The following is a 25,153-nucleotide window of genomic DNA, read 5'->3' on the forward strand; positions in this document are numbered from 1 at the left end:
GATTCGAACCGCCATCACATCGAGTCTACCAAAAAGAACGATAATCTCGCGTGTCTTTGCTGCAAATCGATCAAGTCCCAAAGTCACGCAACCCAAGGCTCCGCCATCGACATTATCAACCTCATCAACAACTCTCCGTTCGCTGTCCCGTAACAACTCAACCATGTCTTCCGCCGGCAACAGCGCCGCGTGGCTCGTCGAAGCCAAAGCACGCCCGTTCCAGGTCAAGCCGGCGCCGATGTGGACTCCCGAGGCGAACGAGATCCTCGTGCGCAACCACGCCCTCGCCATCAACCCGGTCAACGGCAGCATTCAAGCCTTTGCGTGGTGGCCCATGGACTACCCGACGATTTTGGGTATGGACGTCGCGGGCGAGGTGGCGGCCGTCGGGCCCAACGTCACCCGGTTCAAGGTCGGCGACCGCGTGGCGGGTTGCGCTGTGGGGATGGCGTCGAAGCGCAACTCGGACAATGCTTTCCAACTGTACACCATCCTCCAGACCAACATGGCCACGCCGATCCCCGACGACCTCGGCTACGAAAAGGCCTCGGTGATCCCGTTGGGTCTTTCGACGGCGGCGTGCGCCCTGTTCCAGGACTCTCACCTCCACCTGCGGTACCCGACGTCGTCGCCCGCCCAAAAGCCCACGGGTGAGACACTGTTGGTCTGGGGCGGCGCTTCCAGCGTCGGGTGCAACGCCGTCCAACTCGCCGTCGCGGCGGGCTACGAGGTCATCGCCACGGCGTCCCCCAGGAATTTCGGCCTGGTCAAGTCCCTGGGTGCGACCGAGGTGTACGACTACAACAGCCCCACGGTCCTGGAGGACCTCCTGGCGGCGTTCGGGACCCGCACCTGCGCGGGAGCGTTCGACTGCGTCGGCGCCGCGGCCTGGAAGCCCGTCGCGAGCCTGGTCGCCCAGAGTAAAGGGAACAACAAGTTCGTCGCCACCACAAAAGGAGGTTTCCCCGAACCCCCCGAGGGGGTGACCATGAAGCCCGTCTTCGGCACCACGCTCAAGGACAACGATGTCGGAAAGGCCGTGTACGAGGACTATCTGCCCAAGGCCCTGGCGAGCGGGGAGTTTGTCCCCGCCCCCGAACCCATGGTGATCGGGACCGGCCTGGACAAAATCCAAGAGGGTGTGGATTTGTTGATGAAGGGAGTCAGCGCGAAGAAGATTGTTGTTACGTTGTAAGTGTACGTTGTGTAATGTCCTCAAGTCAAAGTCCAGTAGTTTCAAGTAGTTTTCAACATCTATTACAAAGTGTGAACATTGTGGAACAATATTGAGAGTCTAGGAGATTTGAAAGAGGTGCTGAATCAGCCAAGCTTCTGTTTTTTTTCCTTTTGCAATTCGATACGAATCCGAATCAGGAATACTGTGCTATGTCCCTTAGGTAGTTCCTGTCAGCTCCTAGCGTCGTCCCTATCCGACTGACACAAAACTGTCTCGAAAAAGAAGCCCGCCTTTGTGGAGAAAAAGACCAACGATGAAAATCGGAAGGACAGCCAGAGACATTTGAATATATCTGGCAACTATGACTTTCACTCGACTAGCAGAAGGATGACCACGATCCTGGAATGGTGTCAGGAACGACTACAAGACGAGGAAGCTGGAATTGTATATTTCACTGGGGAGCAACACCAGTATCATTTGCAGTGCTGGTTTCTGGAGATGGGTATGAAAGTATCGAATTTGGAACTTTTGTTTAGTGATACGGTCCCATGTATAGATCTCCCGTCCGCGGCCTTGATGGACCGTTCCTACCTCCTCAGGGATCGAGATATCGCATCGGGACACAATGACTCGTATAATTAGAACATAGGATGCTTAACATCACTCATAATCTCAACATTGAAGGGGCGAAACTTTGGCGAGACATTGAAGGGCACCATAGCTTCGATATGGTGACGCTGACGAACAGTCGATGGATCATGGTAGCCTATTTTCCTTGCTGATTGTGGTTGTACTGAAGAGCCATGTCGAAGCACGCTCAACCCCCCAGGTGCGAGTGAAAGGTACCCTCCTAGCAAGATCTTGCAGGTACACCTAGGATGTGATGGTGCTGGTTGATGTTGACGTCGCGATGTGGGATCTAAAAGGTCATCTGAAACGTCGCCTCTCCTCTCTATACACAACTCGGACTATGGTCTCTTCGATGAATCACAATAATCCTTTCCAGCCGCACAGTCTCCTTCATATCCCCCCTGGCAGACGTCTTGAAATTGGATACCTTCGGTCCATTATCATCGTTCGGCCGAGGGTTTGCACCATCAAGGCCGATCGTACATCAGCTGTGGGATCTCAGAAAGCATGCAACCGGCATCGGCCTGGTACCCTCATTTCCACAGTGTACTATACCCGTTGAATTATGGGTCATTGTTGAGAACATACTTCGTTTAAGCAGCCTACGACATCTGTTTCAATCAATTCGCAGTCTCCCGATCATCCAAATTACACCCAGAAGGATATCGCCCAGAGCACGGTGCGAGCCAGACATATTTCCTCAGAATTGAGCATGAGCATTTCGAAACGTCAACGCCAAAAAGAAGGAATCCTATGCTAAAATTGAACCGAGAAAAGCAACACGTCTCGACTCTCGCTTAAGTTAAGCAATATACCGACGCTCTTCAACGAAGGTTCGGGAAATCACCCGAATCGTGTGGAACGAAAGACGCACGACTTGTAGTCGTCTATACCTCTTAGTTGGATGCTCTCCTCTTCTGTATGACAATATTATACTCTGTCCCGATGGTATGGCTACGACGAGCGAGGGAAAAGTCCTATCGACACGCCGGAAGTTATCGTGTACCTGCATTAGCGGATCAAGTGACGCCTATCGGCGACAGACTCTTTTCCTTGTGGGTGGATCTCCATCACGTCAAAGATACGATTGGGTTGCGGCTGGTAGAGTGGCGTTTGCGATGGTGGAGATTGGACGTGAACCGTGTGGCTGGACGGTGTTTGGGGGCTGGTTGCCGGGACCAAGGTCCCTGCTCAGTGTTGCGATCAACGAAGCTGATTGCCCTCGGTATGAAGCTTTGTTTTGATGCTCTGAGAACAGACCTAGTGGCGGCGCGGAGCATCTCAAACCTGGCCACAGTCGTCTGCGGCTGCAGACGCATGCCAGTAAGAGGAACACATGTTTGTCTCCGCGCAAAAGATGATGTTGACACTCGCGTCGCCGCACCGACTCGACACTCTCCTGTTGAGTCCATATGAGAAGTGAGTAACTTCTGCTCTCACTGGGAAGATTCGTTTCACAACACTTGGGGACCTCGATCGTCGCCGCAAAAAGAGCTGGCGCGAACCATTCCATCCACCGTATTTGACTAAAAATGGGTTCCCTTGGATCTGTTTCTCCCCCACAACCACCTCAAAGTGGGTCAGAGATAGCCGAGCTCGGTCCCTGGATGACTACTATTCCCTACTGTCCACACACGTATGGCTGGTAGGCAAGCATTGTTCGGTTCCACCTCCTTCGTCATCCCCCGCCAGCCTTCTCACCTAATTGTTAGCTACTGGGACTATTCAGCCGGCCATTCGAGATATACAAGACCACTGTCGATCAAGCGTCGCGGCTTTTCTGCTGGATACGCCTCTCTCGAGGTTCATATTCAATGCTATATTAAAGCGTCCGGGTCGCACTGGTAGGTCGGGGGTGCAGCAGTCCATTTCACCCGGAAGCTTTTTGTCCCAGCTTTTTTCGCGACGAAAACGAACGAGTATGCCTCACGAAGCCGCGCTCCTGTCGTTATTTCTGTCGTTTTCCTTGATACCCAGAAGCTCTGCCTTTCCATTTTCACGGCATACAGGTAATAATGGTTTCCGACCAGATTGTGCCTGGCAACCCGATTGTGATGCTCAGGCCTTCACTCCGCCGTGGTTGACCAGAACCGCCACGGCTTGGGAGGATATTACCTTGTCATCCGTTGAGGCTATTACTACCACCACTTATCCTGAAGCCCTCACCACCTCTTTTGAACCTGAAACCACCACCTATTCCCTGCCTATTACTACCTCATCTTCCGAGACCATCGTCACCACATCGTCTGTGGCCCTTACCTCCTCATCCTTTACCACCACCTACTCTGAGCCCATCACTACCTCACCTTCTGTGCCCCTTACCTCCTCATCCTTTGAAGCTACTACTACCACCACCTATTCTGAGCCCGTTACTACCTCACCCACTGTGCCCCTTACCACCCTATCTTTCGAGACCCTAACCACTGCCTCTGTTGAAGCCAGCACCACCATATCTTCCGGGGGTGCATCCGCTACTGGGTTACCACTTTCTATTGACTCCCAGGGAGACGGTGTGAACGTGTACCTGACTGGCATTGACGCGAATGGCTTGCTTGTCTTATTACAGCCCGATGGCCAGTGGTACTATCCCTCATCGGGGATCTCTTCGTCAGTTCCCACCGTGATCCCGGCCGACCAGATCACAATCCCGGTACCCGGCTCGGGTCAATCAACAAACTTGACAATGCCGACCAACGTTTCCGGGGGCAGAATATGGCTCGCTCAGGGGAGCTTGCAGTTTTCGGTCGTCCTGGCCGCCACAGGCCCGGCTTTGGTCGAGCCTTCGATTTCCGGGCCCGCGGAGAACGCCACCACCTGGGGCTTTGTGGAATTCACGTACACGGCGGATGGCATCATCTATGCGGACACCACCTACGTCGACTTCGTCAGCATGAACTTGAAAATCACCCTGACGGGCACGGACATCGGAACGCAAACGACCCCCGGCCTGCAGCCGAACGCCATCCAGTCTCTCTGCGCGGACTTGGCATCTCAGGCGTCGACGGATGGGTACCCCTGGAACGAGCTCTGCGTCGCCGACGCCAACGGACGACCCTACCACGTCCTGGCTCCCGCCGACTACATCGACAGAACCCCGGATGCCTTTGCGGACTACTGGACATCCTACGTCGACCAAGTCTGGTCCACCTACTCCGGTCAACCCTTGATCATCAACAGCCAATCCGGGCAGGTGGGCAACATTTCGTGCACCGTCGGCGGCGACCTCCTCACCTGCACGGCCGACAGCGGCTCGAGTGGGACGTTCGCAAAGCCTTCGGCTACGGACATCTTCAGCTGTTCGACCGGCCCGTTCGTCCTCGACTCTTCCGCCACGGACGTCCAGGCCGCGGTGGTGCCCCGCCTGTGCGCCGCCTTCAATCGTTCCACCCTCCTTCTCGACGGAGGCAACGTCCAGCCGGACGGAGTAAGTTCGAGTTCCTATTACGGTGCCCAGACCACCAATTGGTACAGCAAGCTGGTCCACCAGCTGGAGGTCAACGGCCGGGGTTATGCCTTCCCCTACGACGACGTGACGCCGGACAATGAGATGAGTGAGAATATGTCCGGCACCATAGTTTCAACAGACCCTAAGTCATTAATAATAACAATATCGTCATGACATCCTTTTCTTCGCCTTTTATGTGGTGCTGCGTGACTCGAGTTTTTTTTTTCGTTCTTTTTGGATCCATCCAGCCTTTCTGATTTGTAGTGTTTGTCACTTGGTACTTTGTGGTCTCTGCTATGCTTCATCGCTTCTCTCGCCATGATGGGTGCCCGTATATCTCGAAACAGCTCGCAGGGTTTTGTACTCTGTACCTCCCGAGAAGGCATGGACGACTGCGGGCGTTTAAATGGCGTCGTAGATGTAGTGATTGTCCTGAAAAGATTAAATATTATGATTTTAGCGTGACGCGGCGGAGATGTTTTTTCTGACTGCTACATTAGCTTCGAGATATGCTTTTATATATGTACACGGTAGCCAGACCCTTCTTCACTCATGTCTCTTCACATGGTATCGTGGAGATACTGGGAGGCATACCGGAGATTGACAGGCTCCTAGCAAAAATTAACCCGGTCTTTTCTCAGACCAGGCCCTGAAAGGGACTTGGTTTAGTTTGCGTAAGGACGTGTAGGGTTTGCGAGTTCGTTCCGCCTGTGTACTTGGTCCCGACTTTAAAGGTTTGGAGGACTTGTGCCCTTGATCTCTGGACTCATGTTCCAAAGTCGCATTCAGTGAACAAAAGATTGACTGGGGTTTCTAGATTTGAGAGCCATCATCCGGCGCACCGTTCACCATGCAATCTCACCACGCAATCTCACCACGCAATTCAACCAAGACTCTCTCTCTCTCTCTCTCTCTCTCTCTCTCGATTTTGACTATGCTGTGATTGCTTTTTCCAAACGTTGGATTTGTGATGGTGCCAAGGGGTTTTCACCTTACTGCCTCCGTCAGTATTAATCATTGCAAAGAGACGATTAGAACATGATCCGCACGTCAGAGTCTCGTCTACGACCTTGTCGTCATCGGTGTCGTGAGAATACTTGCAGAAGTTCTCCAGTTGTGGGAGGTGCTTGCGGATGATAGGCCAAAGTTGTCTCAGACCGGCTCGCTTGAGAGACGTGAGGCTACAGACGGTCAGTACACCACAAGGTCAAACAGTTTGGTTTCAACTTACGTTTTCGTGACACTCGGTTTGGTCGGAAGTAATGTCATGCTGCCGATGCCACTTTTCTCAAAGTTTCAACCGGGTCCGACGTCGAAGGTCATTCAGGTTCGTTCAGGTCGCACTATCTTGTTGACTGTGATAAAATCGGTCAGCAGTAAGGTCTAAAGAGAAGATAGCAATATAGAAGCCTTATCAGAAGGGCGGGGACGACGAGAGAAAAGTGAAAGGATGAACTCAGAAGTGTACAGAACAAAAAAGACTTACTGACGATGGTATTGTTTGCTGACAAGGGCATCTTAACCAAGGTTCGCGATGACAATGTCTTGTCCACAGAGAGAACAACATCTCGTGTAGACTCGACTCCGATATGCGTCCACGAGACCCCTGTCCCAGTTCCGGAGATCATCCGCAAGGTCGAAAGCTTTGCAGTATCGGTAGTGCTTCTGGGTTCAACGCTTCGATAGGACCCCAGAGACGATGTGCTTCTTCCACAGCTTTCTGTGCATTCTCCTTGGTAAGGATTCGTCAGCAACGAATGCCGCTGTTCCTAATGTTCTTCGGGAGACGAAAGTGCTCGAGATTTGCCTGCTGCAACTTTCCTTTAGATATCATAAGATACGTACATATAGATATATACGAGCAGTGGATCAATATGAGGACGAAGCTACGATTTCCTGTCCTGGCAACAGTAAGTTTTGGACTTTTGAAAGAACAAAGAGAAGATGGAAGAATGAGAGTTGAGATGGAGGAACACAAGATAAATTGGCCTAAAATTTTGGCCGCGAATTCATGTCTCATAATAGGCACTGCGCAAGAGTCACCAACTTTGGAAAACGGGCAGACAATTTGTGCGGAACTTGTGGCATCATAACAGTAACTTGACCTCAGATTCTCTATAAAAAGGGGGTGGTGAACTCAGGAACGCGACGTAGGAATTGTTTCTTTCTGATTGACAGGGCCAGTTCTGGCATTCAACGAGCCCAAGGTTGACGAAGGACAGAGCCGTGAAGCCAACGAGAAAATGGTTGACTCGAAAAGTTGAATGCGATTACTTCATGTGAATAACTCTATTCAAGCAAGCATGCCAAACAGCAGCTTCGTCCTCGTCCAGTACTCAATTGCTTGTTGTGTCTTCTCGGATTCGGTGAGCTTCGGCTTTGCAATGTCGGAGCCGTCTTGCAGCGCCACTCTAAAATACGCCTCGTCGAAATCCGTGTCGACATAGTTGCCTTTAGACTCTGGGTCAAAAATCTCTGCCGCAACTGCTTTCTTGACCAAGGTCACTGCAGGCATGGTCCATATATCGGTCCCGCCAATATCAGCCATGACCCGGCACAGCCGCCGCAAAGCCGTAAAGGCCTTGGGCGAAGGCATGCCCTCAGGAAGCTGGCTCGTGTCGCATTTTGGTGCTCTGCCGTTCCCACGACCGGCTTCCTTCAGCTGTCGAACGACTTCATCGGCGACAACCTTGTGGAGATCATGCATCTTTTCAACCACCTTTGATGCGTGCGTCTCTTCTGGGAACGCTTTGTACAAGACTCCGGCTGATATCCTGATCGCGCGGACAACGTAAACAACACGAGAGAGGTCTGAAGGCTGCGCGATGACCTCGGATGCGGCTGTCACAAGGCATACCTCGTACCCAGATATCGCTTTCCGTGCAGACTCCTGCAAATTCTTGCTATAATAATCGGGGTCGTCTTCGCAAAGCATCCGGACTTCTAGTGTTGCTTCATCCTCCTCTTCCTCATCTGGCTCTTCCATCATATCTCGCCATCGTAGTCTGGAGAGTTCGTTGATTTGATCCTTGGCTGCATGTATACCTGCAACCCAGTCGTCCAACGCCTTTGTCGCTTTCGAGAGAGCTTTGTTAAGCCCAGAATGTCGCACTTTCAATCTCTTGATCATCTTCGTTCCTCCCTGGTCGAGAGGTGTCTGAACCATCTCAGGTGACCATAGTGAATTGCTAGAGGTGCTGGAACGTGATGCAGTCACAAGCTCTTCTGCGATCTTGTTAAGTCTGGACCCCTGATCTTGACATATGTCTCTCATTTGATCATTTAACGACTTCCTGATGCATCTGCTAATGTCTCTGCTAGCTGGTGTAGAGAAGTACATTGGCAACAGCAGGGTGAAGAGTTCTCGTCTCAATTCAAGGACCTCGACGGCATCGTTCAATCCCGCAAGATGCCCGTTGATGGCTTTCTCGAGTATACCGCAAGACTCCTTGGACCATGTCTCTAGTTTAGTATGCATTTCTTCAGAAGTAGATGCGGTCCGTTGGAAGTACGGCACAAAGGTCTGAATCTCCTCAGGCAGTAAAGGCCAAGTCCGATCCAGGTCGAGAGACTCAAGCTCTCTCAAAGCAGGGTCGGCTAATATTGCCTTCCTCTGAAGATTGTTTATTGCCTCTGATACCGGATGCCCGGTGAGTGTTTTGAATAATTGCAGAGATACAAGCTGGTATCGAAGAGCTTCGCAGATGGCCGAGCGGTTGCGAGAAGCATCTAATTGACGACGTAACTTGTCGAGTCGACGTTCGCGAAGGTGATCTAGAGCCTTGCTTGACGAGACATCAGTGACCAGACAGTATGAACACACTGCATCGACTAGCCCCGGAACACTGGAGGCAGGATTGACCAGCTTGGCATTGACCTGACGAAGGAGGCGCTGCCGGAGTGCTCCTAGTTTCCCTCTCATATGCTCGAGGCTCGAGGACAAGGAGCTTTCGTTTCCTAATGATCTCAACAACAGTCGTGACAGAAGAGTCAACTTGGAACATTTCAAGATGTCTTGGTTCTGAAGACATGTCACCGAAGTCGTGTAACACCGGTGTAAGAGTCGAAATTGAGCCAAAGTCACCTTGTCTGTGGGCAGCGGCCGACGCGCCGAGTCGTACTGTGGTGGCCTGCAATCATGACTTATAGATGAGATATGCCGTTCAGCTGCTTGCGCTTTCTCTTCCAAGACTACAATCGCCTCTGCAGTTGCTAAAAACTCGCGATAACTGCCACTGTGAAAGTTGTCAGATTGTAGTTCAATGTCGGCGCGGACAGGTCCAGCACTCACCCAACCAAGCCTCTGAGCTTTTCCTTGTCTCTCGAAGCATTTGCGCGTAATTGCTTTTCGATGGCCCGCGTTGTAGGAATACGATGCTCTTCGAAAGCCTGGTGCCAGGATGTTAAACCGGCTCCAGATTCCATGCTTGCAACGCACTAGCCGAAAGGTCTCGCTCTAGCAAATGGATTATGTCTGACCAATAAGGTCACAGAGAGATTGTGAGTGTCTCACTTTATGTTTGTCATGTATCATTGAAGAATCCAAGAAAACATCAGATCCAAAGAACAGGTCATTCGTGCCAGTTCGTCGTCAAATTACTGTACAGTGTCCACACGCCGCCTTAACGAGACCGTTGTATCTTGATGAGGGACGATGTTCCTAGGGGTGATATAATACCTGAACCTCGCTCCCATTGACAGTTCTGATCGCAGTACCAGTACAAGTATTAAACTCCCACTTTGACTATAGCAACTATATTCCCGAGTGATAAAGCATTATGCAGGAGCTCAGCCCATATGGGTGCAGTCGCCGCCTTAAAGCAGCAACACCGTCCTCGAGAGACTCCCGACTCCCGCCAATCAGAAATTGGTATTGTCGGGATACAATACAAACTGCTTGTTCTCAATCCCTCGACGGTGCACATCAAATTCACGACTTCTAGCACCTCGAGAATTTGCATGGGATCGGCTCGAGTTCCTCTTCGGAGTTTACGCTTCTACTCCGCGCCATGGAGTTCTCGCGTCATCCATGAGCCATGTCCGTCGTCCTGGCGCAGACAATTTTCAGGTGCAGTTCCTAAGCTGTCCGGACACAATCGCTGGTCCAAGATCAAGCACGACAAAGCACGCGCAGATGCCCGAACAAGTAAATTGAGGACGCAGCTGTCGTCTGACATTATCATCGCTTCCAGACGTATGCTTGACCATTCCCGTTCTGAGCCCATTCATGGCTGTTCATTGTACTGATATTCGTTCCAGTCGGCGGTCCAGACCCAACTTTGAACCCACGCCTCAGTGCCGCCATCGTCGCCGCAAAAAAGGGCCAGCTGGCCAAATCTTCCATCGAACATGCCATCCTCAAAGGGCAGGGAAAGTCTCCCTCCGGAGCAACACTGGAAAATCTGATCATCGAGACAATGCTACCCCACGGCGTCGCGGCCCTTCTCGAATGTCAGACCGACAACAAGGCTCGCACCCTGCAAGACATACGACTGATTCTATCTCGCGCCGGCGCTGCCGTCACTCCGACCGCGTTCCTGTTCGAGAAAAAGGGACGCATCACTTTCGAAGAGCAACAGGAGAATGATCAGGGAAGCAAGGTCGGGGTTGATGAGGCCCTCGAGGATGCGATCGAGGCCGGCGCGGACGACGTCAGCACGGATGAGGATGGTAGGCTCGTGATTGATACGCCCCCCGAGGACGTGATGGACGTCGCGAAGAAGTTGCAAGAGAAATTGGGCCTGCGGGTGGACAAGGCGGAGGTCGTTTACGATCCCAACGGGGAAAGCATGGTGAGCTTGACCCCAGAGCAGGAAGAGGAGGTGGGTAAAGTGCTGGAGGCGCTCGAAGAGGACCCGTCTTTGCAGAACTTGTATGTCAATGCAACTTCGCAATCCGATCATTGAGTTGTAGATGGACGGCCCACACAATGTAAACTGTTCTTTCAATAGAAGGATTTATCATGATGTCGACCATCATGCATATTTAAATCCGTCCTACAACCTCCGATCGTGTCGGTACCTTGCATAATGATAGGGTCAACACATATTCCCGTTCAACAATGTCCCCTCTTAAAAGCTGTAGCTATTCTAAAATCGTAAGGACAAGCCATCAATATACTCAACGACAGTGGACAGGAACCTTGACCGATGGGACGACTCTAGACGGCATTGGCTCCCTGAGCCATTCCTCGTTCTTTTGACACAGACGAGACACCCGAATCCAAGTACTCTACAACGACCGCGTTCGTCGAGGCGCAACAAGGGCGTTCAACGAAACAACAATTTAATGCTTAAGAAGTGGGTTGGTCAAAATTGTACAGGCGGGCTATGAAAACTCAACAGAACGGACACCTCCCTCATTGTCCAAGGAAGCAAAAGCGAAAAACAAAACTACTTGTTCTTGGCCATGTTCAGGCGCAAGAAGCCCACCAACTCGGCCAGTTTGACCTCGTGTTCGGCGCGGGTGGGACTGCGCACCTTCATGCCGCGGTCGGCGCCCCCCCTGACAATGACCAACCAGTAGTTGGCGCCCTCGACGCGGTACGCCCTCTCCAGCTCCTCCAGGGAGCGAAACTCCTCCGACAACTCGGCGCTGAGGCCGGCGGCCCACAAGGAAGAAACGACCTCGACGCACACACTCTTGAGGGTATTTGGGTCGAAACTGGTGACCAAGACGTCACCGTATCGGGGCACCGTCTTGGTCTCGGCACCACCACCGCCGCCGGCGCCGCCGCCGGCGTACCTGCCGGTCTTGTGGTGATGTTGTTGCTGTTGCGCCTTTGACTGTCCTCGGACGTACGCGAGGAGGTCCAGGATGTTGAGGCGGAAGCCCACGGCGCGAGTCGACCCTTTGTCGGATTTGGTCTGGAACTCTTGGATGAGGGAGTCGTAGCGGCCACCGACGGCGAGGAGTTTCCGGTGACTCTTTTCCATGCACTGGAAGAGCACGCTGCCTCGGTAGAGGTGTTCGGCGTTGTTGCGGAGGGGGGCGACGAGGACTTGTGTCTGTATGGACATTTGTCGAAGGACGTGGACGAGCTCGTCGAGTCGCGCAAAAAGTGACAAGGCCTTGTTCAAGTGGTCTCCCTGGCCGAACAACTGTGAAAATTTGGTCCGGACTCGTTCCACGTCACCGACGACATTGAATTTCGAGAGGTCCGTCACAGAGGTCTCTGCGATGTTGATCGCCGTGCTTCGAAGTCTCTCGCGTACCTTTTCCCATTTGCCGTCACCCGTGGATAGATAAGAAAGAGCCTGCTTGACTTGTGGGACGTCGTGGGATTTGATGCGACAAAAGTCTAGAACAATGTCAATCAAGTCTGCGTGGGTGAGATAGATTGTCCATTCTCGAGCCGCGAGTGCCGGGAATTCGTGAAGAATTTCGTCCATGACTTTGATGACCTCGGCTTCCTTGAGTGATAGATCCCTGGCGCTCTGTGAGACAAAATCAAAGTCCACTTCAGGGACTTGTCGAGGCTGGTTGCCAGGTACGGTAGCACGGTAGACAGCACCAAAGCAATAGGTCTTTGCGAGATTGCATGGAATTTGTCCAAGTGTTCTAGCAAAAGGCAGCGTCAAGTCTTCCGGGAGTTGTACTGTGAGGCCCGAAGGGTCAAGAAAGACGGCGGGATTTGGTGTGAATCCGGTCTTCGGAATGATGCCTTGTCTGGGAGCTTCGATTGCGCCGTGTCGGCGGAAGATCACCTTCAGTTGATCGGTGACTGATATCCACAGCATTGGATCAACAGGTACCATGCTTTCTCCAGAACGATCTTCCCAGGCGAGGCTCGAAACAGGATCATTTGGCTTGGAGAATAGTTTGCCGATAAGGTCTTGGTACTCTTCAGGATTCTGCTCGGCCAGTCGGTCTATGAAGCGTTGGAATTTCTCCTCTTCCAGAGGTTCCGGAATCTTTCCACTGTCTAACAATTCCCTCGCGGTAGGTCTGAATTGTTGGTCAATGTTGACAAGTTGTGAAATGATCTCGCCTTGTGTTTGGTGAATATCTTCTTCGAAGAATGCCGGCAACTGAGGTGGCTGTTTGGCCAAACCTTGAAGCAGGATGTTCTTTTCGTATTGTGTAGGAATTGGATAGCACATTTCGAAGAACATGATTCCCAGGGAATACATATCTGCTCGGGCGTCGTATTTCTTGCCACGTTCCAAGAGTTCAGGAGCAGTGTAACCTTTGGTACCAACCCCCCAAGAATCTGTGATGGTCATGCCTGGCTTGGACACATTGGGTTTCGACACAGTTTGTCCTGCAGTAGCAAGTCCAAAGTCACCGATCTTGGGGTTGTCATGAGCATCCAGGAAGATGTTTTCTGGTTTGAGATCGCGATGCACGATGCTCTGTGCGTGGATGTACGCAAGCCCCTCGACAATGCGGCGGAACAGCCTCCAGACAGCAGGGACATCCTGAGAAAGCCCCTCTTTCATTCGATTCCAGAGGGTTTTGCCCTCACAGAGCTCCATCTGAATATACAAGGTGGACTTTTGCTTCTGCCTCAGGGGAGTTCGCGATCGCGTCGGGGCGATTGAATTCGAAGGAGATTCGGTACTGTTCTCGAATGGGTTGTTGTCGTAGCTACCCATAAAACCCGGACTTGTTGGAATACGGACCGAAAAAGGATCGGACTCTGGCTCTTCTTCCTTTGCCTGTGCTTCGTCTGGACGACTGGACTCTGGATCAGTCTTGAACGGATCGTTGTCATCTTCATAGCCTTCTTGCTCATCAAGCGATGGAGGTTCTTGGTAGCCAAACATGTTTCCATCGTCGTCGCTGCTACTGTATTCAGCACCTTGGTTCCGATAGACAGAAACTTCCAAGAAGTCATGGCCTGTACTTATCGCCGGAGCTTGCTGTAATGATCGATCTGGAACTCGCGGTTGAGGGGATTCCTCGATGTATTCTGCATCCTCTCGCTCAACCCAAGAATTGTAATATCGGACAACATAAGGATGATTCAATCGTGCTAGTAGCGTGACTTCGGCGAGAATTCCTTCCAATTCCCGTTCGGAGGTGCTTTCGATCTTTTTGACAGCGTAGAACTGTCCGTCAAGTTTCAGTCTGGCGCGATAGACATTTCCAAATCCACCCTTGCCAATACGTTCGACTTCCTCAAAGTCGTTGTGATATCGAGAAACAAATCGATCACTGTATCTTCGACGTCGACTTGGAGTGCCAGGTGTTTCTGGGTACGTGTTCCGAAATATCGGCTCCCGCTCTTCCGTGAAGAATGCCTTTCGAGTAAGCTCGAAGGCAGTCGGACGCTTTCCTGTCTCGCTTTGGAACATTGCAGTCAGAAGTCTTGTCGCGTTTGTCCCGAAGCCACAGCCAGCGATGACTTGGTATGGGGAGGTGTACGTTTCTTTCACATTCTTCTCAACGGCCATCTGCATAATAATGATTCCAAGGTCCCAGATGCAAGTCTTATTTGATCTTCGAGGAGGGGTTGAATTCAATTCAGGGGGGATCCAAAGTGGAAGATCTTGTTCGGACGGCTCAGAGAGGCTCTGAGCTGCTCGGACTAGATCGCGCAGTTGCGTACCATAGCCATCAGCCAATTTGACAGTAACACCTCCACTGGCAGAGCGAAACAACATCACATTACCTGCATGGACTGCAGGGTGAACGTAACCTTGTTGGTCGAAAAACAGCAAGGCATCAGCCAGCTGGCGTGCCCACGAGCGAATTCTTGCAGCACTCAGAGCGCCAACAATATCCAAAAGATCGGATAATGAGCCTTGTTCGGCAAATTCCGAAAGAATCGTAAGGTTCCACTGGCCGACATCTTGACCCAGGTCCATAAGCTCAATTTTGTAGTTGATGAGGTCCACCACATTTGGATGACGATGCTCTTTCGATGATTCAAGATCTTGTTCAACAACCTCCATGCACTTTTGTAGCTTGGCCTTGGGTGCGATGGTTTCGGGGAGATATATCATCTTAAGCAGGAATCGAGGAGCCTGCACTCGATCGATGTCCACGCGTGGAGCCACAATCAAGACCTTCTTATCTGGGCGCTTGAGAATGACTGATCTTCCAGTCACGGCTTTGAATTTGAAAGGTGTAGATGTGACAATGTCTCGTGAAGTCATCGATTGATCAAATCGGATTGGTTCCTCTGGGGCGTCGTAAAAGTCGGCATTCTCATCTCCCGTAATCTTGCGAGTGATTGTCTTGAGCCGTCTTTGCTTTTCATTTTCGACCTTTGATTCAAACAGGAGTTCCTGCTTTTCGGTTTCTTCCTCTTGTCGTCTCCGAACAGATTCTTGCTGTTTCTTGGTACGCGCTTCTTTCGCCGCACGCTCCTCCTCCAGACTGAACTCATTCTTCTTGGCAGCCTTGTCAAGGTTGATCTCGGTGAGAAAGTCCATTATGGCGCTGGTGACTTCGTAAACACATTCATTCCCTTGGTGTTGGCGAGGATAATCGGCGGTGATTTGTTCAATGCGCTTTCTTATGGCCGGATCCTTTGGCTGAACGTCAAGAATGTTGATTTTGGGCCTGACTTTCGGATATTCGCGTGGAAACTCAAAGATTAGTTTTGCAAAATAGTCAGGGCTTTCAAGCGGGCCTATCCTGACTTGAAAGGCTAGGTTTTCGTATCTCTGTTGTGGTGTTAGAAGTTGAGGCGGTGAAGCCATTCTCTCACTTGGAACTTACCTGCCAGGCATCCTTTCGCCCGCGGACTCTTTCAAACTCGTCGGGATAAATAGCCCTCGTAGTCAAGAACTCGTTGCGTTGGATTTCTGGATAGTCCGCAATCTCCTCTTCTAAGCCACGATGAGATCTTCCAAATGAAGGCGGATTGGGAGTCGGAGGATCTGGAATTGGTGTCTGCACCGCAAGGGGTTTGGTTTTCTTCTTTGTAGGCATATTGAAGTACCAGATCCGCAAAGGGATCTGATGTTGTCTCGGCGATGTCTGTGTTTCTTGAAGCTTGGCAGGTTACCCCGAAAACGAGGGGTATATATACCTACCTAGGCAGTTGCAGCAATTGCCGCAACCACCTATCTCATGATTCTTTGTCGCATGAATGTTGTCGTTGTGTGAGAGTGTTGTGAACAAAGTTGAGAGAGAAAGGGTGGTTGACCTTTTGACTCACTCAACAACCACAGCCTCGCCAAGAGATGTCCGGCACGGAACAACTATAGGCCGGGAAGCCGATTCTCAATTCTGTGATGGCGATTCAGTGTTTCTCACTCAAACCATCCACCTCTTTTTCTTCACGACAGACTTCGATTCGTGTTCTCTGTTGAGTTCACAAGGAGCACTTCCCTGCCCGGTAGTGCGGTCTACTCCCTGCTTGTTTCGGTGGGACAAGTTTTTCGCAAGGATATCTGAACCGAAACCGCCAAGATGGTGAATATTACTGAAAAGATCAAAGAGTATGTCGCTGTATATGACACAAGATGTCTGGTTCCTAACTCGTTCCCAGGATCGAGGCCGAAATGGCCCGAACTCAAAGTATGTGTTGTCTTCTTATCATAGCAGGGAGCAGATAACTGACGTGGAACAGAAAACAAAGCCACAGGTTCGTGATGACTGGTCGACAACGCCTTCTGCAAAGTCTGTGACTGATTGGGACTAGAATACCATCTCGGACTACTGAAAGGGTAAGCTCTCTCCTGCAGAATTGTTGTATTGTTGTATGTATCAAAGGTGTCAAAACTGGAAGATGCCCAAAGACCAATAAATTCCGTATCCACTCCAAAAAATGGCCAGCCTCGTCACGTGCGAGGCCTGCTTTGGTCGTTACCATAGGATGCAAAATGGGTGTGAAGGACCTTTCTCACCCTCAAGAGGTGTAGGGGACACGACACTTGAGGAGCCCCTTGATGGCCATCCTAGTACCAAGTTCTACAGCAGATGATCCTGTCACAGAAAAACCAAGCTGACTTAGCCCTTATAGAAAGCTTGCACGATTACGAGCACAACTACTTGAGCCAGGCCCGGGCGCCGGTTCCGGCGGAGGGACAGGCTTCGACGTTTCCAAGTCGGGAGATGCGCGAATAGCCCTGGTCGGTTTCCCATCGGTCGGTAAATCGACGTTTTTGTCCAAAATCACAAAAACCAAATCAGAAGTTGCAGCCTACTCATTTACGACCTTGACCGCAATTCCTGGAGTGCTTGAATACGGAGGTGCTGAGATCCAGATCCTCGATTTACCTGGTATCATTGAAGGTGCTTCTGAGGGTAAAGGTAGAGGTCGACAAGTCATCAGTGCCGCAAAGGTGAGCAGTAACATGGCCTCGAAAAGATCGATCTCGTATTCTTTTGATCGATTCTCTCTGATATTTGTGTGTGCGTACTCTTGCGCACCTCTAGACATCCGACCTGATATTAATGGTGCTCGACGCCACGAAAAGAGCCGAGCAACGAGCCCTCCTGGAAGCGGAATTGGAAGCCGTCGGGATCCGATTGAACCGCGACCCACCGAACATCTACCTCAAAGCCAAAAAGGCCGGCGGCATGAAGATCACGTTCCAATCACCACCGAAGTACATTGACGAGAAGATGGTCTACAACATCCTGCGAGACTACAAGATCCTAAACTGCGAGGTGCTGGTGCGAGACGAGAACGTCACGGTAGACGATTTCATCGACGTCATCATGAAGGACCACAGAAAATACATTCGGTGTCTGTACGTGTACAATAAGATCGATAGCGTGACGGTGGACTACCTGGACGCTTTAGCCCACGAACCCAACACGGTCGTCATGTCGTGCGAGCTGGACCTGGGTATTCAGGATGTCGTCGAGCGGTGCTGGCAGGAGTTACGGTTGATGCGCATCTACACGAAGAGACAGGGCGTGGACCCGGACTTTGGAGAGGCCCTGATCGTGAGGAGCAATAGCAGCATCGAAGACGTGTGCGACCAGATCCATCGCACGCTCAAGGAGACGTTCAAGTACGCGCTCGTGTGGGGTGCAAGTGCGAAGCATATCCCACAGCGAGTCGGGTTGGCACACGTGGTTTCTGATGAAGATGTGGTGCAAGTGGTTAGTGCTTGGAAAGCATAGACTTGAACAGGAATGTAGTGTCTTGACGACGAATAATGATGATGTTCAGGCGAATAAGGTGGAGAATCATGCGTTCGTGCTATGTGTTATATCTACCATGTCTTTGTGCACAGAATATATTTCTCCCACCATTTACCTCAACACCCTCCTCGGATCCAGACTGTTGATGTTTGCACTGACGGCCTTGCCGTCAAACACAAACTCACTCATCAACTTACCCGTGGCCGGACCGTTCTGGATTCCCCAGCACGTGTGCCCCGCTGCGATGTAGACACCCTTGGTGTTTGTGTGTCCGACCAGTGGACCCGACCCGGTTTCCACTTGAGGCAGGTAACAGGCCTGGCGGACCAGGACCTCACCGTCTCGCATCTCGTCCGAGAAACTAGCGCAGTAGTCGACGATGTCCTGACACCGGGAGTCGTCGACCTCGACGTCGGCGGCAGACTTTGGCAGGGGCACGAGGTGGTCTCCCTCTCCGCAGGCGTACAGCTCGTTGTTGGGCCGTGCGTAGATTTCCGGGCTGACATACATGGCGCCCGACTTGACGCCGTCCTTGAAGTTCTTCGGCAAGGCCAGTTGCGTGAACAGACAGTAAGCCGACACCGGCCTCGTCGGACGGATCGTCACGCTGTGCGCCCGGAGGGAACCGATCGGTGCTCCCGGCCAGACGGTCTTGGTCCAAGGCCCCGCCGTGACGATGACATCGGTGGCCGGCAGACTTTGCAACGTACTCGTCGACTTGTCCTTGTACTTGACCGTATGGTCGCCCGCCGCTGAAGTCTCGATCTTTTGGACGCTACCGATGATGATTTTGGCCCCCTTTTCTTCCGCGAGAGACGCCATCGAGGTGGTGAATTGATAGGGGTGCACTTGTGCCGTATCCTTGGGTGAACCCATGCTGTCGTATCCTCGCACGCAGTCCTCGGCCAACCAGTCCAGATCGTCGGGCAGGCCCATCTTTCTCAGGTTCGCGTACGACTCTTTGCTTCGTTTCTGTAGACTCACATGACCGGCGTCGCTCGACACGTCAGGCTGATGAATGCCTCGGATCTCCTCGGCGGCGCCATCCGCGCCGCTGTTGTCCGTGATCTTTGGTCGACTCGAGACGTGACGCCCCTTCAGGTCGATCTGGCCGACGCCTACCCCGCGGTATCCCCATCGGTCAACGCCACCGTGTTCTTTGGCCAGTTGGGCGTGGAGCTTGAAACTCAACGGCACGAGACATGACGGGTATGCCCAGAGAGCGAGTAGTCCCCCGGCCTTGCCGGATGCGCCGCTCGCTATCGACGTGGCCTCTATGAGGTGTATTGTGTGCTTCTCGGGGTCGTATCTTGGATGTCGTGTCAGGTAATATGCCGTTGTTGAACCAATGATTCCTCCTCCGATGACTACAATGTTTCTCTTCTCCCCGTCGGCCATGGTGAGATGATGGTGGTGGTGATGACAACAACCACGAGATAGTCGAGATAAGATTGATCGAGCTATGTTGAAGGCTGGAAGAGACCAATGTCAACTTGAGATCGATGCTTTGTCGAGAAGCTTTTATCTTATAATACTTTTGACAAGAGTCACGATCACAGCAACTATTTGTAAGTACTTGGTGTCCTTCGCAGGGAGAAGATCTCAAAGTGGCGATGTCATATGAGGTTGAACGGCTCTCATGTCCCGCCCAATCGGGAAACAGAGTGATGCCGCTCTTGTTCAATATTTTGCTATCTAGAATCTAATGAGTCTTCACAAACTCCCTCTTTAGCTGCCTATAAGTGTTCATCATATGTGCTAGGCCAGACAGAAATGGAGGTTCTGCTTCCACCTCGTCAAGGACCGTGCACATCAAGTTTGTGAACAGCAGTGAGTATAGTCGACCTATATTCGCTTCGAGGAGAAGATGCTCGACGGTATCTTGTTCTGATAGCTCTTGTCCCAAAGCTCGCATCTCTTGGAGATAGGCCTCGCAGAAGAGCCTTTGTTCGTCAAGACCAGGTGGCCCGTAACCCGTCAGCTGACTGTCGCCCTGATTGTAACAGTACATGCGCTCATTGAAATGACCTCCAATATCGATTCCTCGGTAGCTGTACGCCATGGTTTCGTAGTCGATGAGAATGGTTCGACATTCACTTTCAAAATTCTTGACGAGAATATTGAGATAATTCGGGTCGCCATGAGTGACGGTCGTCTTGCACTTGTGCTTTTCAAACAAGCCCGACACCCAATTCAATTCTCGGGTCCAATCTGTGTCGTGAAACACGGTGGCGTATTCCAATGCTCTTGGGTCTTCCACAGCAAGCAGCTCTTCTTGGACTTGATTATGCTTACTCTGGCTGTTTTGGCTCAACTTTTCAACGACCATTTTGAAGGAATTCCTTCGCAACGGAAGTTGAAGGGAGTGTAACCTAGCATAACTGCGTGCCACATCTTGTCGGATGGTCGCTTCCGTGGACTCGGCAGCGGTAAGTGGGTGCGAATCAATGTACTCTTCCAGACGGCCTCCAGGGAATAAGCCATACAATCTCGGCCCCCAGCCTTTACGATCCATCTCCCAGTGCACGAGACCCTGCTGGGCGGCTGACAAAGTCACACGGTCCTCAGGGGGATCTTCACCATCTCCATCCAAGCCAAAGTGTCGAATGAGGACAGTGCCCGGCTCGTCAATCGCGGCAGTGTCTCGCGAGATCAATTGCAAAGTGTTGATCATCCCCCCAGTGACTCGTCTGGTGCGAATGTCACTCACACCGGTTCTAGGCCATTCGTTTTCGAAAAAAGCAGACACGAGTCGGAGCGCGTCAGCGGCATCGAGCAAGGTCGGCGTCTCATCACGAGTGTCTCCCATGCCGTCGACCACCAATCCAGACAGCTTCCTACTTCAAACTTGAAGCTATGTCATCGAACAACAAAGATGCTGGGCAAAAGCTGTAGGAGCAGAGAAATGGCAGATCAGGAACACAGTAGTCGAGGCTTCGTGAATTCCAACGTCTCCACAATGACTCACGGGATCCGAGAAGAAGGTGAGTGTTTTTTGTTACTACACTCTGTAGCCAATAAGGATTTGCCTCTACTTTGTAGCCTTCGATATCGATTCAGGAGGGTTTCCTACAGGACAATGGAGTGGCTGGGGTTCTCAAAAAGGAAAATGCAAAGTATTGCTGCAAGACCAACATTCAATATCATAATCTCTCACCGAAGATTTCAACTCTCAAGGTGCAAAAATACCTAGGTAGAGAAGAAGCATGTGCGAAGAAAAACAATTGAAACGATGAAGAAACAGTTGAATCTACGTGTCTCGGATCTTCAACCCCCTTTGCCGCTTTAAAAACGACGCGTCATCATATCATCTTTCTTCTTGCCAATCTACCTGGTACTTTAAGCCCTTGTTCAACATTCTACATCACGTCCGGATTGTTTTCACAAGATCCCTCGTTCCAGCGGCTTTCTGACACTGTCCTATATCGTCTCTCCATGGCGACCTTCTTGTCCGTTCATGTCTTGGCCAATAATCTTATCAAAGATCATCTCCCATACCCGGGTTCGAACGAAAATGTCCGCGTGTGTCGCCTCTGGAATTGTAACTATTTCGACCTTTGCCTCATTCATATCTTTTGCAATTCGATGAACAGTTGCAGGGCCAAAGAAAACGTCGCCATCTGCAGCGAACCAGATCATGTCCGTCGTGCATTCTGTGAAGAGCCGGACCAGAAAGTCGCGGTCAACACCCGGTATTCTCTCATAACCGAGCCTGTAGTCGAGATCAAGACGCTCTGCCTGTTCTGTTGAGTGCTTGTTATCGGCCCGAATCTGCTGAAACAGTCGTTCACGACTAGTTTTAGAAACCAGAAAGACATCTTCTGCCTCCTTGTCATCGTTCTTTTTCACGAGTCGTGAAAATACTTTTTCAACCCAAGTGCCAGCCAGCGCCGAATCCATAGTAGTGACTGTTTTGAATAGGCTGTTGGGCATTGAGCACATGTACTCCATTGCTCTCGACCCAGTAAAGGGAGCCGGGATGTGGGCCGCGATTGAGAACAAGTTCTCGACTCGTCCCACCGCGGCCGTCTTCGCAAGATGGAGCATTTGATAGACGCCTGCTGAGTGTGCGGCAAGGCTGAAGCGCTCAATGCGCAAGGAGTCCAGAAGTTCAAGCGTGATCGTGCTTAATTCGAGAAACAGAGATGGGCCATGTCGGGAGACATTTTTCCCCTGCGTCCATCTATCGATACAAAGCAGGGACACATTCTGATGGGACGCGAGAAATGCGTGGAACATTTGCAATACCGTTGAGCTGCCGGCAGCACCATAGCAAAAGACGAGACTGTGTTCAGCTCCTGGATTCAGTTGAACGTAAGAGAGTGACCAGTCCGGATTGGAGGGCGACCTGAATGTTATAGGATCTGAAGCCATATTGCAAATATCATCAGGCTTTCAAAATCTTGGATTGATCTCGGCATTGCAGGCTAGGGACTTTCATACTGCTCAGGGCCTTTGTCGGATACCTTTTTCGTGGATGCTGCGAGGGTGAGTTGAGAGCATGGAGTCGCAGGCATCCCCTGGGAGGCCTTAAAAGCGGCGTCGTCATGGTTAATCCATTTGTTTTTGCTGCTGACGTCAACTGATTGACAGATCAGATTAGATGGAAGTTGGAGCTCGTATTCGTATCAGCATCGTGACTTCCTTTACTCACACATATTTCAATTCATCAAATATTTCTCTAGAATCAAACCAGGCATCGAGAGTCATTGAGCTCATATGTCTTCTTATCGGATGCAGAGAGGAATTGTAGGCCAGAAAGCCTAGAAGTGCATGGTCCACTTCGTTGCCACCTTGTCCCCCACAAAGCCTCATGGCTTATTAATTCAGGCTCTACGGGCGTAAGACCATACCACCTTTCTGGCCAGAAACACTTCCAGGCGACCAAGGCTGGTTCGGAATACGATAACTGTACGATCATGAAGGAAACTTCCTCAGAGTGACGGGGGCTCTCTATACCATCGTCAAGTTGATAACTGAAATATTATCACTATCCTTCTATCTCCTCTTTTGAAATGCCTCGAGGTAGGCCGAGAAGAACATTAGCGCCATGCACCTATTGCGGGAAGCAGTTTGCTCGACGAGAGCATCTAGTACGACATGAACGAACACGTACGTCGCTCGAATGGGAGTATTGAGACCTTTCTCACAACGGCTAGATACACATGAGAAACCATTTGCTTGCGATTGTGGACAGCATTTCACGAGACAGTAAGCCGGTGTTATATCAACCCCTTAGCCAAGTCACTTACCGTTGCGAATAGAGACCTCCTCTCTCGACATGTCAACCTGAAGCATCACGCTCGAAATGATCTTCATTCCAATACATCAGTGTCTCTTGTAAAGAAGACTTCTTACGCAGAGCAGGAAGATCCAGGTTTTGTTTTGGATCCCGACCTATTCCGTCAGGACATGCTACCTCCAATACTCTTCAATTATGATAACGACACCTCTCCCGCCTTTCTTCGGTCGCATATTCAATCCCCAAGTAATCACAGCTTCCCACGCTTCAGCTCACGCTTGCCAATTCTAGATGACATGCAATACGAAGTCAAACACTACGATGAATCTAGCGGATTATTCGAAGACTCTATTGGTGTTATTCCTTGGGCCTTCTCTGATTCTGTCTATGAAGGGTTTTGTCTTGAAGTCGAATCCTTTGCCGAGGCCCTTCCATCTGGCTGGCGACTGCCGTCTCGGAACTCGCTAAGTCGCAACCTGGAATCTTACTTCCGTTGCGTTCAAGAGAGCCTTCCTTTCATTCATTCTGCGACTTTCTCAGTTTCTAGAACAGAAATCGAACTGCTTCTTGCCGCAGCTGCTTTGGGTGCATTGAATAGATTTGAAAGTCACTGCTCTTACATTTTATACTTTATGGCAAAATGTATCTTCGCCGAGAAGCTACGCCGTCAGGAGAGCGAAACACCTGAAGAGCCCACTGCAGAGCGACGACATGGACTTAGGAAGATTCAAACGCTGAACCTTCTTGTTTCATATGCATCTTGGGCAGGGAAGGATATCTTTCCAGATGGCTTGACCCTTGGCACGCAACTTAGCACGCTAGTGCGACGGCACGGACTTTCTGAGGTTCAAGATGCGGCATATTCATGTTTTCAGAACCATGACGATACACCAGAGTATCAAGCGTGGTCCAAGTGGGTGGCAGCTGAAGAACGACGAAGGACATTGCTCTGTGCTTATGTGCTTCTCAGTCTGCAGAATATTGCATACAACACTCCTCCCCAAATCCTCAATGTGGAGATGGGAACTTTGCTCCCAAGCTGTATTGAAGCGTGGAAGACAACGACTGCCGAGGCATTCCATCATACTGCCTCATACCACCGAGAATATCATTTCCAAGAAGCACTTTCTCTCTTGCTTCAGGGAGTCGTGGTTCCGCTATCTTCCTTTGCTAATTACCTGCTCATTCATGCCCTTCTCCAGCAGATTACCATTGCTCATTCTGATGCAAAAGAATCTTCACTGCAACCAGCAACTCTCAAGAGATTCGAGCATGCGCTGAGGACATGGCAATCATCCTGGGAACTTACTTACGAAGCAACACTTGATCCATTGTCGGAAAAAGGTCCCCTTGGACTGAATGCCACCGCTCTGCTTCGTTTGGCTTACATCAGACTAAATTCAAATCTAGGGTCTTGGAAAGCACTCCTATCAAGACAACCAAATCATCTTGGTACTGAGAATATGTCCTTGGACAGAACTCCGCAAGTCGATGTAGCCGTCCTTCATGCGGCACATGCGTTAAGCATACCAGTCCGCCTCGGTATAGGACTCGTCACACATACTCGATTTGCTTTTCGAAGCATCGAGCATTCCTTGAGTAGTCT

The 25,153-nt window shown here is 51.0% G+C and overlaps 9 protein-coding genes across 9 annotated transcripts; 4 read left to right on the forward strand and 5 right to left on the reverse strand.

Annotated features, from left to right (window-relative positions):
- Window positions 1–3,728: 3,728 nt before the first annotated feature.
- PV06_09607 (uncharacterized protein) lies at window positions 3,729–5,426 on the forward strand (the record flags this gene model as incomplete). Its single annotated transcript, XM_016411065.1, has 1 exon — window positions 3,729–5,426. One exon carries the CDS (start codon window positions 3,729–3,731, stop codon window positions 5,424–5,426), a length of 1,698 nt encoding a protein of 565 aa, XP_016258872.1.
- Window positions 5,427–7,545: 2,119 nt separating this feature from the next.
- Window positions 7,546–9,677, reverse strand: PV06_09608 (uncharacterized protein; the record flags this gene model as incomplete). The annotated part of the gene is made up of 2 exons (XM_016411066.1): window positions 7,546–9,487; window positions 9,544–9,677. 2 exons carry the CDS (start codon window positions 9,675–9,677, stop codon window positions 7,546–7,548), a joined length of 2,076 nt encoding a protein of 691 aa, XP_016258873.1.
- A 372-nt stretch (window positions 9,678–10,049) lies between these two features.
- Window positions 10,050–11,181, forward strand: PV06_09609 (uncharacterized protein; the record flags this gene model as incomplete). The annotated part of the gene is made up of 2 exons (XM_016411067.1): window positions 10,050–10,446; window positions 10,512–11,181. The coding sequence occupies 2 exons, from the start codon at window positions 10,050–10,052 to the stop codon at window positions 11,156–11,158; spliced, it is 1,044 nt and encodes a 347-aa protein (XP_016258874.1). The 3' UTR covers window positions 11,159–11,181.
- A 377-nt stretch (window positions 11,182–11,558) lies between these two features.
- On the reverse strand, window positions 11,559–16,457 carry PV06_09610 (uncharacterized protein). The gene is made up of 2 exons (XM_016411068.1): window positions 15,924–16,457; window positions 11,559–15,868 (listed from the first exon to the last, which is right to left on the reverse strand). Exons 1-2 carry the CDS (start codon window positions 16,134–16,136, stop codon window positions 11,645–11,647), a joined length of 4,437 nt encoding a protein of 1,478 aa, XP_016258875.1. The 5' UTR covers window positions 16,137–16,457; the 3' UTR covers window positions 11,559–11,644.
- Window positions 16,458–16,475: 18 nt separating this feature from the next.
- PV06_09611 (uncharacterized protein) lies at window positions 16,476–18,342 on the forward strand. Its single transcript, XM_016411069.1, has 6 exons — window positions 16,476–16,648; window positions 16,699–16,727; window positions 16,780–16,794; window positions 16,852–16,876; window positions 17,173–17,494; window positions 17,589–18,342. Exons 1-6 carry the CDS (start codon window positions 16,620–16,622, stop codon window positions 18,282–18,284), a joined length of 1,116 nt encoding a protein of 371 aa, XP_016258876.1. The 5' UTR covers window positions 16,476–16,619; the 3' UTR covers window positions 18,285–18,342.
- On the reverse strand, window positions 18,333–19,879 carry PV06_09612 (uncharacterized protein). The gene has a single exon (XM_016411070.1). It carries the CDS (start codon window positions 19,701–19,703, stop codon window positions 18,417–18,419), a length of 1,287 nt encoding a protein of 428 aa, XP_016258877.1. The 5' UTR covers window positions 19,704–19,879; the 3' UTR covers window positions 18,333–18,416.
- On the reverse strand, window positions 19,878–21,511 carry PV06_09613 (uncharacterized protein). The gene has a single exon (XM_016411071.1). The coding sequence runs from the start codon at window positions 21,112–21,114 to the stop codon at window positions 20,008–20,010; it is 1,107 nt and encodes a 368-aa protein (XP_016258878.1). The 5' UTR covers window positions 21,115–21,511; the 3' UTR covers window positions 19,878–20,007.
- A 47-nt stretch (window positions 21,512–21,558) lies between these two features.
- On the reverse strand, window positions 21,559–23,031 carry PV06_09614 (uncharacterized protein). The gene has a single exon (XM_016411072.1). The coding sequence runs from the start codon at window positions 22,677–22,679 to the stop codon at window positions 21,726–21,728; it is 954 nt and encodes a 317-aa protein (XP_016258879.1). The 5' UTR covers window positions 22,680–23,031; the 3' UTR covers window positions 21,559–21,725.
- PV06_09615 (uncharacterized protein) lies at window positions 22,987–25,006 on the forward strand (the record flags this gene model as incomplete). Its single annotated transcript, XM_016411073.1, has 4 exons — window positions 22,987–23,417; window positions 23,465–23,516; window positions 23,570–24,880; window positions 24,958–25,006. Exons 1-4 carry the CDS (start codon window positions 23,321–23,323, stop codon window positions 25,004–25,006), a joined length of 1,509 nt encoding a protein of 502 aa, XP_016258880.1. The 5' UTR covers window positions 22,987–23,320.
- Window positions 25,007–25,153: the final 147 nt, after the last annotated feature.

This window comes from Exophiala oligosperma, assembly GCF_000835515.1.
Source record: "Exophiala oligosperma strain CBS 72588 unplaced genomic scaffold supercont1.10, whole genome shotgun sequence".
NCBI classification, from domain to species: Eukaryota; Fungi; Ascomycota; class Eurotiomycetes; order Chaetothyriales; family Herpotrichiellaceae; genus Exophiala; species Exophiala oligosperma.